General features: G+C 42.7%; 2 protein-coding genes across 2 annotated transcripts; both read right to left on the bottom strand.

Moving 5' to 3' along the window:
* Positions 1–634: 634 nt before the first annotated feature.
* On the bottom strand, positions 635–3,869 carry LOC124663187 (B3 domain-containing protein Os01g0723500-like). Its single transcript, XM_047200913.1, has 4 exons — positions 3,777–3,869; positions 3,187–3,640; positions 982–1,313; positions 635–904 (listed from the first exon to the last, which is right to left on the bottom strand). The coding sequence occupies exons 1-4, from the start codon at positions 3,867–3,869 to the stop codon at positions 635–637; spliced, it is 1,149 nt and encodes a 382-aa protein (XP_047056869.1).
* A 2,065-nt stretch (positions 3,870–5,934) lies between these two features.
* LOC124661706 (NADP-dependent malic enzyme-like) lies at positions 5,935–11,942 on the bottom strand. Its single transcript, XM_047199588.1, has 19 exons — positions 11,770–11,942; positions 10,795–10,915; positions 10,637–10,711; positions 10,374–10,525; positions 10,178–10,283; positions 10,036–10,101; positions 9,854–9,949; positions 9,697–9,768; positions 9,477–9,560; positions 9,195–9,293; positions 7,808–7,855; positions 7,660–7,713; positions 7,453–7,551; positions 7,249–7,338; positions 7,078–7,155; positions 6,892–6,966; positions 6,713–6,803; positions 6,323–6,451; positions 5,935–6,233 (listed from the first exon to the last, which is right to left on the bottom strand). Exons 1-19 carry the CDS (start codon positions 11,925–11,927, stop codon positions 6,145–6,147), a joined length of 1,782 nt encoding a protein of 593 aa, XP_047055544.1. The 5' UTR covers positions 11,928–11,942; the 3' UTR covers positions 5,935–6,144.
* Positions 11,943–17,202: the final 5,260 nt, after the last annotated feature.

Raw genomic sequence — 17,202 nt, 5'->3', positions numbered from 1 at the left:
GAGAAATAAATCGACGGTGAAGGAAATACCCACCCGCATACGTGTATCAAAAAGTAGAAAGAAAACAAAATGGAAAATGCCTTTTCGGGTAAGGCAAGAGCCAACAACATGCAGCCGGGGTTCCTGATCGAGATCGACTTTCGGGGAAGCGCAGTTCGCCCTGCGGCGAGTGCACGGCGTTTGGGTGATCGGTAGGGTTGACAAGTACTTGTACAGAGCAAGGACTGGCACTGACCGAATCTATCCAAATCATCCTCGATTTCTCTGTATTTTTTTCTGAACGGACTCGATTTCTCAACTTCTTGCACGGTTTTGCCACAAGCGACGTCGACTTCCACAATTTCCACGTTCTCTGCGAGTACTTTCCCGCGTTGTCCACGAGAAGGTTAAACAGAAGTTTCTGGTTTCTTGTGCGCGAGGGTTATACTACTAGCAGTTTACTCATTTATTTCCGATGCTACTACTCGTACTACCAATTTGTGCATTGGGACAGTAATTTCCCCGTACGGGAGCTTGGGCTTGCTTATTTGAAACCGGCAATCGCCGGAACTCCTACGAAATTCCATTCATTCAGTGTGCCTCTCCGACCTGACCTCTGATGCGCGAGCTAGGTAGAAGGTAGGTACAGCTGAGGTCAAGCTATTCGGAGCCTGACCGCCGGCACGGCCGGCTCGACCACCCGGAATATGTGGACGCGGAACTCGGCGGCGCCGGCGAGCTCGAAGACGCAGCAGTCCCCTTCCTCGAGGCAGTTGCCGCGCGCGAACGCGCACCAGCCGCGCGACAGCCGGTCCCTCGTGTTGGGGATGTAGAGCGCCGACCACGCCTTGCCGTCGGGGTCCCGGAGCGTCACCTCCGTCCTCTCCCGCGGCAGGTGCTGCCGCGAGAACCCCGTCGGGAACCTCTGCACGCATCATTTGTAGATCGTTGCCGGTCAGTTAGCCACTCACAGCAGAAGGAATGCATTTGCTAGCTGCTCACCATCATGAAGGAGTAGTAGACGTGCATGGTGCTCATCCGGATGACGCAGAACGGGAGCGACGACCGGAACGCGTTCGCGAGCTCCATGGCGCGCTGCCGCTCGGCGCTCGCGACGGGGCGCCGCCGGGAGACGTACCCGTTGTAGCGCCGGACCGACGGGGGGATGTCGGCAGCGGCGAGGTCATCCTGGATGCTCCGTGTCTTCACCGGGCACCCGTTGTTCTTGGCCGGAGCCGGCGACAGCTGCGACGACGGTGGCGTGGCGATCAAGCACAGCGGGAGCCCGTTGGCATCCGCTTCGGTCTTCACCGTGTTGCACTGGCCAGCTGATCCTGCAAGACACGATTGCAGCTCTGATAGTTCTGTCAAGAAACTGCACCCATTGCATAAATTAGCATATTTTAAAATGTAAAAAAAAATTAAAAAATCTATGTGTACATTCGGACATCCTATGTCCACATACAAGGTCTCACGATTTTTTGTTTATGGCTGGTGTAAAAAAGATAATTTTTGGTGCTCCAAAATAGCTTCTCGGGAGATTTTTTTTGCGTATTTTACACTATCTACAAAAAATGTCTTATTATCATAAAAAAAAACTTCATGTGAACATAGCATGTCTGATTGTACATTCATTTGATATTTTGAAATACATTTAGAATGCATTTTTTATAATAGGTTTAATTGAATCTATGAGCCAAAACACCATGTCCTTTCCTCGGGATTGATTCTCGGTTGCCTTAGACTGCATCATGATTTATGCTAGGATGAGTTGCAACTGAGATCTTTTCAGTTGCACTCGAGGCTGCAATTGAGATTTTACTACTTGTAACATGGGTTGTAACTGAGTAAGATAATCTAGACAATTGAATTTCATCATGACTGGTGTTAGTCATAAGTTGCAATATAAGTTGCAACTAAAATTTGAGGATATTTTAATCAACTAAGAATTAGTCACTCCCTTGTTTTTGTTAGCGACAATTTGCAGCCCTAAGTCAAGCCAGTTCACGGCACCAAGCAGCATGTCACCCCGCACCAAGGCATCATGATATCTAGCATGGCGCCCTTGTCCAGGGCATCACACTACCTATCACGATACCTTAGCCTCATGCGTCATGTAAAGATGTCATTTTGTGAAAAAAATTATAGATCCGGTCTATTTTGTGCTAAAGTCTCCAAAAAGAGTCATATTTGTCCATTTATCTTTCCAATACACTTAAAAAACAGGAAAAAAATCTCTCTCATCGCACATGAATCAAGCCTAATAATATTCAGCACATGGTCCTCTTGTTTATTACATGCATTTAGGTCATTGGAACTGAGAAATTAAAGATGAGAATAGTGGGTGGCATCTTCCCAATGCACTTTCTACTTTACTCCATAATTTATCTTAAAATCCTATATGTTCGTTTATTTGTGGACATAGGGAGTACTTGAGGAGAGTGCTAGGTATTTAATAAAACGTTTAATTGTCCTAACATGACATTGAATATCTCATAGCATCGAACATAAGAAAATCTGTGACTTAGGTTTAGCAAAATCACACATTCCAATACCATGGAAAAAAATCTTTCAAATTCTATTCCCAAGTGAACACTGCAATTATGTGATTTTTAAATTTTATGGACCAAAAGAACCTACCACATAACCAGAAACTAATATCTCAAAATAATACAATAGCATGTACTCCTACTTTCTTCGTATGGGATTATAAGCCAGAGAGCTAATTCACTAAGACCAAAAAAACAATTATTCACTCTAAATAATTAGTGCATACACCAATAGTTTTTACATGCATCCAAGGAGAGAGAAAAGATGTTCAACATGCATGGGAGGAATGAGAGAAAATAGAGAAATCTACATAAATAATTCACATTATTAAAATAATAAATTAGAGAGGTCTTATAATCCATGATATTTTTTTAGAAAAGCTCTCTGGCCACAAAGAGAGTAGTACTGCTTTCATCCCATATTAGTTGTAATATGTCAGGGACAACTAATATGAGTATGAAGTACTTCTGAAAATATATTTTGAATGCCAGAACAGGGAAAAATAAATAATAAGTACTCCATATGATCTTTAAAAAATGTCGGTAACTTAGTACACACTTTATACTACTGGATTATTAATACAAAATTCCCAACACACTTCAAGATCGGAGGGGGTACCAGTTCTTTTATTTTTTTTGAAGGAGTAGTAAGAAGTACCAGTTGATTGGTCGAGTTCCGGCGTCCAATTGGAGCACGGGACTTGCGGCTGCTGGCCGCTCGGCGCACGGTAAGGGACCAGCTCCCTGCCACCCGAATCATTCCTGGCCTGCGAGGCCTTCTCCGGCCGGCCTCGTTTCTTGCTCCGCCGGCCCTCGCCGGCGAGCAGCAGGTCCTCCCGCTCGCAGGCTGACTTGTCGAACACCATCGCGGCGAAGCGCGTGCCGCCGTCGTGCCGGAAGACGAGGAACTCCAGCGCCCGCAGCGCCTGGTCCTGCACGAACTGGGGCCACCCCGAGGTGAAGAAGGTGCCCTCGGCTGTCCGGCGGATGACGACCCGCCACGTCCGGCCGCCGGGCCCCTCCAGGGTCGCCGCCATGGACGCCTCCTTCAGGCCCTTGGCCTTTCTCGACGCCTCCCAGGGGATGTGCTTGCAGAAGTTTGGTGGGATTCTCTGCATGCAAGCATGGAAGAATTTTCTTCACTTTTGATCGATCGGTGCATGCTCTCGGATGAGAGCTGTGAGGCATGCCTTCATGCATGCATGCGATGCGAAACGCAAGCATTGCAGCTACTGATTGCTCACTCACCAGGCGCTTCTCGTAGTCGCCTACAAGCACCTTGAAGAAGTGCGGCCGCCTGTCCCCCGGCGCCCATGGCGATTGCGCCTCCGCGGCCGGCATCGATCGAGATCCTCGCTATGGCTAGCTTCCTCGCTCGCGCAGAGGCGGAGGTGCGTAGCTGGCCGGTGGTTTAGCTGGGAAGCGATGCAGCGGGTAGAGCTCGCGAGCAAGGGAGAGAGCACTGGAGAAGAGGGTAGGAATTTAACCGGCCGGGAAGCAGACGCGAGAGCTCGGCTTTTGATGGGGGCAGTTTTTGTACCAGCTGATTAAACCAGGGCGCAACACAAACCGCCCGTCCCACTATCACGCCCGAAATGCTCCCTCCACCCGTATGAAATGACCGCTATCGCTGGCCATCTGGGCCTACCGTGTAGCCAGGTCTTTTTGCACTGAACTGAAAGGAAGGGAAGCTACTCATGAGAACCATGGTACTACATAAAACAAGTAGTACAGGCACATACAGGTTTCGGACAGGTCAAATGTAACTTACATTAAGGATTATAAGGAAAATGGTCAAAAGTTATGGAGTAATCTTTTCTCATAGTTTTGCTACTCCGTCCAGCCCAAATTAATTAGTGCAGTTTTACTAGACTGTCGTATGGCTACGCCAATCAATTAATTTGGGCCGGAAGGAGTAGCTTATTATCAGCATCTTCACAATCTAGTTTCGGAGGTCTTGTGGGGGAGTGGAGCCACATTACTGAATGTTATCATCCAATCATAGCATCCATCGCTCTTTTGGTGAGACATTACGAAATAAGTGAAATATAGAAAAATTGTCATGAGAGGACATTTACGTGACACAACAACCACACATATGGTACATCTAGTAATATAAATAGTACATACGGAAAAGCACACATGGTTATAGTGATATCACTGTGCGGGCTCGGCTTTTCAGGCTTATAGAGTATATTTCAATTTGATGTCACGTTGAAGAGTTAACAATGTAATATTGATGGTTAAAAGGTTTACCATAGTGAATGTGTCCAATAATGGAGGTTACATGGTGGTTTTACGCACTGTATATGGGGGAGGAGCGTCTAAGATGTGCCAATAGTCTGAGAAACCTTTACATAATTTCGGTCTCACACTATCCATTCAATGTGTCTCAGTTTGGTTTCTCTGGAAAAAATAATTGCATCATAGGTATGCATGATGATTTGGGTACAACATGTCAATATAACAAAACAAAAAGTATCGCGAAAAAGCATCGATAATAGTGAAATCACTGTGAGAGATCACCATTTCAGGATTTTAGAGTATATTTCAATCCGTTGTCACATCAAAATCATAACCCTCCATCATTGATGGTTACAAGATTGTTTGCACTAGAAGTGTCAAATAATAGAGGTTATAGTGGTTTTTTGCACCATTGGCTGACGAGTGCCTAAGATGGGCAAATAATCTGAGAAATCTTACTCAATCCAGCTCTCACACTAACCATTCAGTGCTTTTCAGTTTGATTTCTCTAGGATTTTTTTATTGGATTTGCAAATCGGTTACACACGGTGATTTGGGTACAATATGCCAAAAAACCATGCGTTGGAAAGACTAGTCATAGATGTGGCCGTTGGAAAGACTAGTCATAGATGTGGCCGTACCAATATGCAGTGTACCCTTTATTTCACCTCCCTTGGATACTAGCACGGGGAGGCTGAAATTGTAACAGTTTCATTTTTTTTTGCATCTGCATAATCTTACTTTAGCCAACTAGCTAGATTCGTTGCTGTAGTCCATAGGTTTCTGCTCAATCAGATGAGAAATGTCACCAACATCTTACCTCCATGATTAACTGCAACTTTACAGTGATGAATCAGGAACCAGCATGGAAACTTGGAGTCTTGGACGGTGCACTCACCCCCAAAACCAAAAGGGATTGGCCTGGCCAGCTGCTACCACGATGAATTTTGCTTTTCAGAACAGGCCACGGCCAGAGCCATAGTTCATGTCTGGGCATCGTACCATCGACCTCCAGGATGAGAATCTTTTCTGGTGTCGCCACCACCCACCAAGTAGTCTCATAAACAATGACATATTTAACACAGGCAGGACAACCATAGTACCGAGGTAGAAACTGTAGAAACTTTTATTCCAAATTTATCTTTGTCCACCGCAAGGACGGTAACGAGAATACAAATGTTTAACTGATATGGCCACCAAGTCATTTTACATCACATCGCAATGGAAGCACCACAGAACTAGTAGCAAAGGGTGATACTATAGGAAGAATAGGTAGCACAGCTTAACCACAACACCTGGTACTGGAATTAAAGGATTTTGCAGCAAGCAATTGGATAAATAGAAGCTGTACATAAGCGAAATAAATCTGGATTCACCGGTAGTTGCGATAAATCGGGCTGTACATGCAGCTCTCGGCATATTTGACCAGGTCCTTTGGCCGAGGGCGCCTACTTGCCAGGCCTACACGTGAGATAAATTGATGATGATCAAAGAAAAATAATAAGCATATATGTACCTTTCTTAAGAAAACACGGAAGCATGATGCTTACCAAGTTCATATGCCTTTGCTGCAACGTTGGCTGCAATGTGAGCAGAGATCTTCCTGATATTCGAGAAGGGAGGATAAATGAGCCCCTTCTCAAAATTCTCTTGTGTCACTTGCTGAGCCAGAGCCTCCGCTGTTCCAGGAGAGGGATGCATTATCAAGGTAAGTTAGCTAGTACAGAATATATTTCAAAACGACCTAAAGTATGGATCCATATGCAAAGTTATTATTATTATACAATTTGTAATTACGCTAGCAAACTTCCATGGTAGAAAATTCCTTGTTTGTTTTTTTACTGCACCTTTTTTGGCAGCTCATGCAAATAATGTGGTTATATGTTTACAGTTGATGGTAAGAGATGTTCTGCACATTAGCTATCCCTAATAGTACTTACAAGCTGCAAGAAGCATGTCATCATGCACGCGGATTGCTCCAGACATCACCACACCAAGGCCAAACCCAGGGAAGATATAGGCATTGTTTGCCTGCATACCAGGGTCAAAATCAAATTAACTTAGTTCATACCATTTGAAGTAGATAAAAGTTCTGCAACGAACAATGAGTTATTTAAACCTGGCCAGGCACATGTATCTTGCCATTGTACTCCACTGGATCAAATGGGCTTCCAGTTGCAAACACTGCTCGACCCTGTTAACGCAGTCTGTTAGTGCAGAAATATTTCCGATGATAATGTTGCATAGCTCTATCAAGAAGAATTTCCAAGTAAAAGGTGAAATGACTGATAATAGAGATGATTACCTTGCTCCATGTATAGGCTTGTTCAGCCGTGCACTCAGCCTGCGATGTTGGGTTGGACAAGGCAAGAATGATAGGCATCTACAATTATACGTACCGAACACTGTTACCAGCTAACTTCAATGGTTCAAAAAGACACAGAAGCAAGAAACAACTCGACATGATAAAAATTACCTCATTAAATGAGGAAATGGCCTCGACAACCTCCTGTGTGAAAGTTTGTCCCTTTCCAGATGTGCCAATCAAAACTGTTGGCTTGATAGTCTGGAATGGTGCAAACACATTAGGGTCAGAAGCGAAGCTTGTAAATATTCATATCACCGCCAATAACTATGGTAAGCCCATAAGATTATTCTTGTTTCAGAAGTGCACTCATACATTGACCGCATCTAAGAGGTTATCAACATGCTCATGCTCATGAGCCCATGGTTTCTTGAAGTGTTGAAGGGACTCCTTTCGCTTACTGACAATGAGGCCCTGTTAATTAAAATTAACATATATTGTTAGCAAGGAGGAATATGTTGAAGCTCTGGGATAAAACAGTGAAATTAAGAACATGCATGAGGTGCTCATGACAAATTAAACCTTTGAGTCGACAAGCCAGATTTTCTTGCGGCATTCTTCTATTGGGGTTTCTGTCTGCATAGCAAACAATTGTTAGGAAATTTAGATTGTACATATGCATGCAGAAGCTGCAAATGACAGAGAAAACCAAGGGAAAAAGATGCACTACCTGTCTTGACATCTCAAGAGCTATAAGTTCTGCAATACCTGTTCCAGCCTGCATGTACGAGAGCAAAGCTATTCGTCAGTGGGAAAAGTGTTATGGAAACAGCATTGGGAAAATGAGAAATACAGCTTTCAAATACTGATATCGAGAAGCATACAAGTATTATTTTGCTAGATAATATACAATCTTTCTATGCCGTCGAACTTGAAAGCAACGGCCTGGGGATATGGGCCAACATTTGCAAAGTGATTAACATGCTTTGTTAAATCTGTAGGTGATTATAGCTGGCCCCAAAGTTCTTCCAAACATCATTTGTTAAGTATTCAAATAAGAGACACATTACACTAAGAATAATGTTAAGGAAATCGGTAATCGTTAACTGCTCGGTCGGCTTGGGAGTAGCGATTAACCGGAATTCGGACGATTAACTGATTTAATCGGTCGACTATTAATCGGTGAAACCTAAACAAATTAGCACTTAAAATAATTTATGTAAGAAAAATAATAGTATATGAGTCTCTATATGTCTGTTCATACATCTCTAGAGCCTAAAATCCTAGAAAAACATGTACACTTCTCCTCCATGACCTAATCTTCAAGGTCACGAGCAAATCAGGATCCACTAGCCGAAGTCGCCTTCCTTCCTTCCACTTCTTCTTATCTCACCTCTGAAGTTTATCTTCTCCCACCACCTACCTAGGGTACGGCCCGTCTTACACCTCAACTACCTAACCTATTGAAGGCGTCCTCGAGCTCCTGGACAAGCTCCTCAAGGTGGTCGAGCTCTATCTGAGGTATGGGCAACTACGAGTAACTGGTCTAGGAGGGCAAGGAACTATTTGGCGATGGTGGAAATCAAGCAACTATAGGCTGCAATCAAGCGGAAGCTTCGCAAAACCTACTTTATTGGGGAGGGGTAATGCATGTATTCTCGATATGCATGGAAAATTTTGTAACTTATTTGACCAAGTGTAGTAGTTAATCGGGAACATACCTAGTAATCGGACTTTCAGACTGATTAATCGGGCTAAAGGATTAACCCAAGCGATTAATGGTAATCGACACGGCCAGACCCCTAGTAGCGATTAATCGGCCTAGTAATCGTTGAATCGGCCTAGTTTTTGAACTATGACTAAGATCAATCATAACTTGTCACTGAAAATCTAGAAGAGTAGTGAATTGTATAATTCATGCCATTTGGATAGTGTAGACAATGCAGTAGGTCTAGTTCAGCTATTTGGAGCTCTACAGGTTACTAGCATTGGCCAAGTAATAAAAAGGCAATACCCCGACATCTTACTAGAGAATTTTGAAGCTAAGGATAGCTAGAATGCTCCCTATATCTAAAACTCATAGGAAACGTCCGAATAAGAAAGCATAAAAAAGAGACCTCTCCAGCTCCCAGGAACAGGTAGGTGTGCTCGGCCAATGTACCACCAACTAATCTTAGTGCTGCAACAAGCCCCGCAAGGACCACAGAAGCTGTTCCCTGCAACATATAGATAGTAAGAATTTGAATTCAGTACATTCAAATAAGCCCCAGCCTCAAGCTCACATTTGTACTGACAACAATTTTTTTAGGCAGCTCCATGTAGTAGCGTTTAATCATGTTTACAGATGCTGTATATTTACAAAAGATATAAGGAATGCAACAGACAAACATTAACAGTACCTGAATATCATCATTAAATACGAGGTGGGTTGTGCCATATCTTGCAAGGAGATCAAACGCATTATGGTTTGCAAAATCCTCGAACTGCATATGAATTGTTGTTAAGAAAATATGATACTGTTTCACAGTTTACAAAAATAGAGACAGGCCATTCCAAACCGGCATGTTTTTTCTGTTTTGATTTTATTTAGGATATATCATTTTTTAGCATGTAGGTTACCTGAATAAGAACTTTCTCCCCATAGTTTTGCTTCACAGCAGACATAAATTCATGCAGAAAATCAGCATACTCCTGAAAACACAATTTTTAATAAGAATTCCAGGTGGTAACTAGTGCGAGTTGGCAAAACAGGCAGAAACAATTATCATTGCCCAACCTGGCCTGTGGCCCTTGTTTGCCTCAAGCCAATGTAAAACTCATCATTCAGAAGTTGCTCATTATTTGTACCGACATCCAATGTGATTGGCAAACACTTCAGGAATATCAACAGCATGTTAGTTCACGCAACGAGAAATGGTAGTCCAACCAAAAAAAAGGTAGATTTAAGTGCCAACTTACAGCAGATGGACGAACCCCTCCCAAAGCAGTGTAAAGGGAAAGCTTACCAACAGGAATCCCCATTCCCTGTGGAAAATATTGCAATCAATGAAAGAACCTGAGAGGTAGTTCATAATTTTTCAAGACACATATCAGAAAATACCTGGCACCCAAGATCTCCAAGCCCCAAAATGCGCTCACCGTCGGTAACAACAATAACCTGAATGCTCCTCTCTGGCCAGTTCTTCAGCACCTCAAGGATCTTTCCCCTGTACAACCCAGCAAGATTTCATATGAGTGTGAACAAAAAATAGAGTCCCAAAACTAAACAAAGTTATTAACTATGAAGCAAAACATACTTTTCTTTCAAGCTGATATAAAGACCCTGAGGACGGCTGAATATGGAACCATACTTTTGGCACGCCTCGCCAACAGTTGGAGTGTACACAATAGGAAGCAGCTCCTCAACATTGTCAATAAGGAGCTTGTAGAAAAGTCTCTCATTCCCTTCCTGCAATATGGACCGAAACAGCATAGCCAAAGTGGATATTACATCAACTATACTATGAACAATAGGAAAAATGCAGAGGCCTGGGTCTTACAAAATATGGAAAACAGTAACCTGAAGGTCCATCATAGCCATGTAGCGCTGCAGAGGTAGCTGGTACTGGCGGATATTATGCATGATCTTCCTCTCCTGATAATATTAGTGTACAGTAGATCAGACATGTGCGCACACTTGAAATGGTTCACTAAAATATCAATCGAAGGTCATTGAACCTGGAGCTCCTGAGATATGACTGTTGGTGGCAAAAGGCCACGAAGGTAGTGTGTCTCGCGCTCCTTCTCTGTGAATGCAAGCCCCTTGTTGTAGCGTGGATCCCTCAGCAAATTGTAGCCGCTGCCACACACCAAACAAGTCTGAATTTCCACATACCAAGTTATGATTTCAAACAAATTAAACAGATTCTACTCCAGTATCTATAGTCACTATACATATAACCTTCTTTCTCTATCAATGCTTCGAAACACAAGGCTTATGCGTTTTCGCGAAAAAACTATTTCTCCTTTCCCGGAAGTGATCAGGCATTTCGATTGGTAAATGACTCAAATTCTACCCTGTCAGTTTTGCGAGTAGATGAAGTACCCCTATTGTCAGTGTCAGCTACCACATAGCTTAAGATCAATTTTTTTTGGCAAACTTCATGATGCAAAACCGAAACATATCAAAGTTTGATCACGTCAAAAACAGAAGCATCGTGATTTTCTCGCAAAAATAAAGAAGCATCGTGATTAAAACATCTAGAATTGCCAATTTCTAAGTTGCCTGATTTTTTCTTTCATTGGAGTCACCCTTCAACACATCAGATCAATATCCAACTATCATAATCCCAACCTCACTTCGTACAAAAGTACACAACCTACCTAACGACATTTACCTAAGAAACAACTACATAGCAATATTTCAGTTATGTTTTTTTTCTTGAAAATTGCACGATTTCGATAAGACAATCTTAGGTAACTGAGATTTATTTGTTACCAGGAAAGTGCCAACTTTATTTTATTTTATTTAAAGGGATTGATGAAATTGAGAACTGGTAAAACTGTCCTGAACTCCGATCACCAATCCCTGGTCCCAGGCCACCACGGCAGCGGATCAGAAAGCTTATCCTTAATCTGGACTACTAAGAACGAACCGGGACAGACACACAGTCTGAGTCTAGACCCAGCAAACCCTCCCAGTTGGAGGCTCACCTCGCGACGGAGACGGTCCAGGGCGTGACGAGCTGCTCCTCGGTAGCGCGGTCCTCGCCGTAGGTATCCTCGACGCCGCCGCCCACCGTCGCCGCGTCGTCCATGTCCAGCACGCACGGCGCGCCGCCTCCCCGTATCCCCTTCATGGTGCTCTCCATCTCCCCCTGCGCCTCTTCCGATGTCACGAATCCCCTAGTGCCAGCGCACCACCTCGACCACCACCTAGCCGCCGCCGTCGATGTCTCCCCGCACAGGTGGCACCCGCAGCAACCACTCCGCACACCACTTGAGCTGCTCCCCTGGTATTGCCACCGCCGCGCTAGTAGCTAATGGATGGAGCAGTGGTATTTATCAAAGGTGGTAGCTTTCAAGGCGCAATTGGGTTAAGACATTTTTGGTGCCGTGGACGGAATGAAGAAGGAGCCGGGAGGCGCGAGATTACCGGGAGGAATGGGGCGCGGAGGGCGCGCATGGCCGCTGCCGAGCGGGCCCCGCCGCCCTGGACAGCGACGGCGACGAGCCTCGCCCGGCGGCGGGAGAGGTGGAGGAGCGGGGAGGAGTGAAACAAATGGAAAGCTTGAAACGTGGTTGGTTTGGGGCTGATTTTGCACTTCTTCGTCTGGCGGTGCGACAAATCAAGGCTCCATGACTTGTGGAATTAAGTTTGTCAACAAATAGGATTCGGATGACTCCAAACAGAGGCCCGTTTTCTATTGGGGGAATTGATAGTATTTTTTCTCTCTCTTAATTAAGATGCAAATAAACATGTTTATCCATTTTGGAGAAAAGCTTGACGCGAGACAGTCATGAGCTAAATTTTAGCTTTATAATGTCTCCGTTCCAAATTAATTGATGCACATTTAATCAGATTTGATCTAGATACACATCAACATATCTTTTTTGTCATGCACAATAAGATGACGTCGGTCTTTTTTTTAGAGTTGTCATGTTGGATATTTACTGAGTTAGAGGATAGAGGATAAGGAAAGAGCAGGATGTCTTTCCTTGCCCTTAACTAAACACATGTACAACAGAGTAACGTCACCCTTCTCCTATAGTTGCCACTTTCGATTTTTTACTTAGTTAGCGGAGAGATAATGAAGGAATTTGAGATTATCTTCCCTTAGATAAAAGATAATCTTTCAGAAAGCTATTTTCTCGTCTTCGCTTAACAACATTATTTCCAATTAAAATTTAACTAACTCTCATTAATTGGTAGGCATGGTGTTAAAAGATAATGTGTATCGTTGTCTTCTCTACATGATATGGGGGACTAAGTGAAGATGTGCCTTTTCTGCCATTATTATACATGACCTTAGGGGTGATATTAAAAAAGTGTTGTTTTCCCTATTATACTACATGTAATCCTTATCAAAAAAATTCTACTAGAATTTAATTCATTCTCACTAACAACAAGAGATAATACATTGTAGAACTTGTATCTATTGACTTCTTCATATGATGTGGGGAGCCCTAAGAAAATGCGTGTCTTCTGTAACACTGTAAATGATTTAATGTGTAAGTTTGATCATTTTGCTATGATATTTAATTTAGAACAGAGGGGTACATTTTTTCAATCTAGAGGACTTTTTTAGGAAACAAAATCTTGCTGCATTTAGCTGCTGTGCGAGAGGACAATCAAATTATTTATTTTGTTTAGAGCAGACGACAATAATTGACATGGACAGATTAACGGAATTAGCGATGGTCTGACGCCGAGAATCACTTTGGACATTGTAAGTGGAAAATAATGTTGTTCTAAAAATCTAAAATGAAATGGAAGGCGACATCTCACTGTTGTGTGGGCTCCTTCCCCGCCCAATTAGCACTGGTGGTCCACAATCTTATGTAGATGAAGACGAAACAAACATCATCTGCAATGGATGATCCTCTAAGACGATTTCGTCACGTACCTGACTGTATACTTCAGTAGTTAACTGGTTACACATTTCATCAGAAAAATGCAATCTGATTACTCCGGTTATAGCGACAAGTCTTTCAGCTTTCTCGGCTTCCATCACCGAAGTCTTGAGTATAAAAAACAGTAACCAACAATGATCCTTGGCTAGGAGGATGGTCTCAATCTAGCCCACCAAAATTAAGGTTTGACATCGGTGTGTAAACGTGGAATATTCTTTAAGTGTGAGATAATGTTTTTGAGGTATCTGCGGTATCTTCGTGAATCTCCAGACCCGATCCACCGACCTTTTCTTTTGGAGGTGCTTATAGAGGTAAGGTGTGTGTGGGGTTCATAGGGTGAGTACGTGTAGGTTCTGTGTACTTGAGTATTTATATTTGTACCGTTTTCTACAAAATTTGATGCTTACCGTAGTGTTCACATACTTTGTTAGCGATAAATCAACTTACAATGTTTTCAGTCATTTTTATCACTTAATTAGCGAAGCAATCATCCACCACTAATATTCTCTTAGTTCCATATTACTCCACATGTAAGGTTTGGTCAAAATAAAGATTTGTAAAAATGATAATAAATTGCATTACGGTACTAATCTTTTTTTACTTTCTAGATAATAATATATTTTTACATATAACTAGTCGTGGCAAAATTTAACTTCGACCAAATTATATGCGGAGTAATATGAAATAAAGGAAGTAGGAAATAGCCTATATGCGAAATTAAACAAGTGCCTCACCTCTAAAATAGCACGCCAACGATATTTGGCCAAAATACCGGTGACACGCCAAATAGTATATCACCAATATTTGCTTACTGATGACATGGCGATCTGTAGGACTAGAATGTCACGTCACGTTGAATCCTACAGGGTTTCTATATGATATTTTTGTAAGTAGCGTTTGACTTAGAGGAAAAACAAAAGAACTGTAACATGATGTTTGAGTGGAATTTTTTTCCTTCAGAAACAGTGCAACACATTCCTATAGAAAACGTTTATATGCATTCCTAAGGATTTCACTCATATAAAATCAAAAGATGCACATAGAAAAAATCTCTAAGGATAAAAATTCTACAAATTTCTTATGCCATTTCTTTTAATCAAAGAAGATCTAAGTGGGTCCTAGTGCCCCTGGCCTGCCACAAATTAGGGCCAACGTGATACTGGTGGTGTGGTCTTGTGGACAACAACACTAGTTAGATGCGTAACCCGCCTCCGAAGCATAGGCTATCTCCAACTCCACCACACTCTCGCATCTCCCCCACTTCCGCCCCCATCCCCATCCGCCGCCACCCTGACCCCCATCGCCATCCGCCACCCTGATACGTCTCCAACGTATCTATAATTTCTGATGTTTCATGCTAGTTTTATGACAATACCTACATGTTTTGCTCACATTTTATAATGATTTCATACATTTTCCGGAACTAACCTATTAACAAGATGCCGAAGTGTCAGTTCCTGTTTTCTGCTGTTTTTTGTTCCAGAAAGGCTGTTCGGGCGATATTCTCGGAATTCGACGAAACAAAGACCAAACATCATAATTCACCGAGACAGACTAGGACACTGAAGGAGAGTCGGAGGGGAGGCCTGGGGCCCCTAGACCATAAGGCGGCGCGGCCTGGAAGGGGGGCGCGCCAGCCTATGGTGTGGCCCCCTAGGCACCCCCTTGCGCCGCCTCTTCGCCTATAAGATCCTTCGCGACCTAAAACCTCGAGACGAATTGACGAAACTCTAGAAAGACTCCAGGGGCGCTGCCGCCATCGTGAAACTCCAATTCGTGGGATAGAATCTCTGTTCCGGCACGCCGTCGGGACGGGGAAGTGCCCCCGGAAGCCATCTCCATCAACGCCACCGCCTTAATCATGCTCCGTGAGTAGTTCCCCCATGGACTACGTGTTCTAGCTGTAGCTAGTTGGTACTCTCTCTCTCCCATGTACTTCAATACAATGATCTCATGAGCTGCCTTACATGATTGAGATTCATCTGATGTAATCGGTGTTGTGTTTGTTGGGATCCGATGGATTGCTACATTATGATTATTCTATCTATAAAGTTTGTGAAGTTATTGTTGCTACAATCTTGTTGTGTTTAATGCTTGTCACTAGTGCACGAGTGGCATGATCTTAGATTTAAGCTCTATAATTATTGCTTAGATTGTATCTACAAGTTGTTTGCACATGTCTATGTCCGGAACCCGAGGCCCCAAAGTGACAGAAATTGGGACAACCGGAGGGGAAGGCTTAGGTATGAGGATCACATGTTTTCACCAAGTGTTAATGCTTTGCTCCGGTGCTCTATTAAAAGGAGTACCTTAATTGCCAGTAGATTCCCTTGAGGCCCGGCTGCCACCGGCTGGTAGGACAAAAGATGTTACGAAAGTTTCTCATTGCGAGCGCGTATGACTATATATGGAAAACATGCCTACATGATTAATAATCTTAATGTTCTGTGTTAATGCTATTTCAATCCTATCAATTGCCCAACTGTAAGTTGTTCACCCAACACTTGTTATTGGAGAGTTACCACTAGTGTAGATAGCTGGGAACCCCGGTCCATCTCTCATAATCATATACTCGTTCTATATGTCATTGGAAGTAGTATCAACTATTTTCTGGTGCCATTGTCTCTGTGTTACTGCTACTGCTGCTGTGTTACTGTTACTATTGCTCTCATATTACTGCTGCTTTCACATCACCCCTGTTACTAGTGCTTTTCCAGGTGCAGCTGAATTGACAACTCACTTGTTAAGGCTTATAAGTATTCTTTACCTCCCCTTGTGTCGAATCAATAAATTTGGGTTTTACTTCCCTCGAAGACTGTTGCGATCCCCTATACTTGTGGGTTATCAAGACTATTTTCTGGCGCCGTTGCCGGGGAGGCATAGCTCTACTCATAAGTCCACCTGGGGAGTACACTCTACCTCTCTCTCTGTTTTTATTTTATTTTGTTTTGTTTTGCTTAGTTTATTTTTGTCTAGTTTATTTGTGCTTAGTTTATTTATGTCTAGTATTATTTTGCTTAGTTTACTTTTGTCTAGTTTGTTTTTGTCTTGTTTTATTTTTCTTATATACCCAAAAATCCATAAAAATTTGAAAAATCGAAAAATTAAAAACTGTTGTTATGGGAGAACCCACAACCTATTTGGAGCTTATTGAAATATATAATAATTATAGAGAATCAAGAACGGGTAAAGTCATGAGTGCTGTGATAGAAAAATTGAATACAATTGCTAAAATCTTGCTTAAACGCCATGATATAAACTGTTGCTCTCAATAGGATACTAAACATCTTAAATTCCAATGTGGCTTTAGTGAAGAAGTTTTAATTATGAACTACAATTGGAATAACTATATTCATCTTGGGTTCGAAGAAGTAGAACAATTTGTTTTATTTATGGGAGCTTCTGAGATCGAATCCTTCATGGTTAAAAATTATGAAACTTGTGTTGTTTGTAAGGACCTTAAAGATTATGTCTCTTCTATCCTTAATTTTTGCATAGAAAGTTACAGTGATA

Source organism: Lolium rigidum, chromosome 6, assembly GCF_022539505.1.
Source record: "Lolium rigidum isolate FL_2022 chromosome 6, APGP_CSIRO_Lrig_0.1, whole genome shotgun sequence".
NCBI lineage: Eukaryota > Viridiplantae > Streptophyta > Magnoliopsida > Poales > Poaceae > Lolium > Lolium rigidum.
Note: the sequence above shows the minus strand (reverse complement) of the source record. Positions and strands in the feature narration are given on the sequence as shown.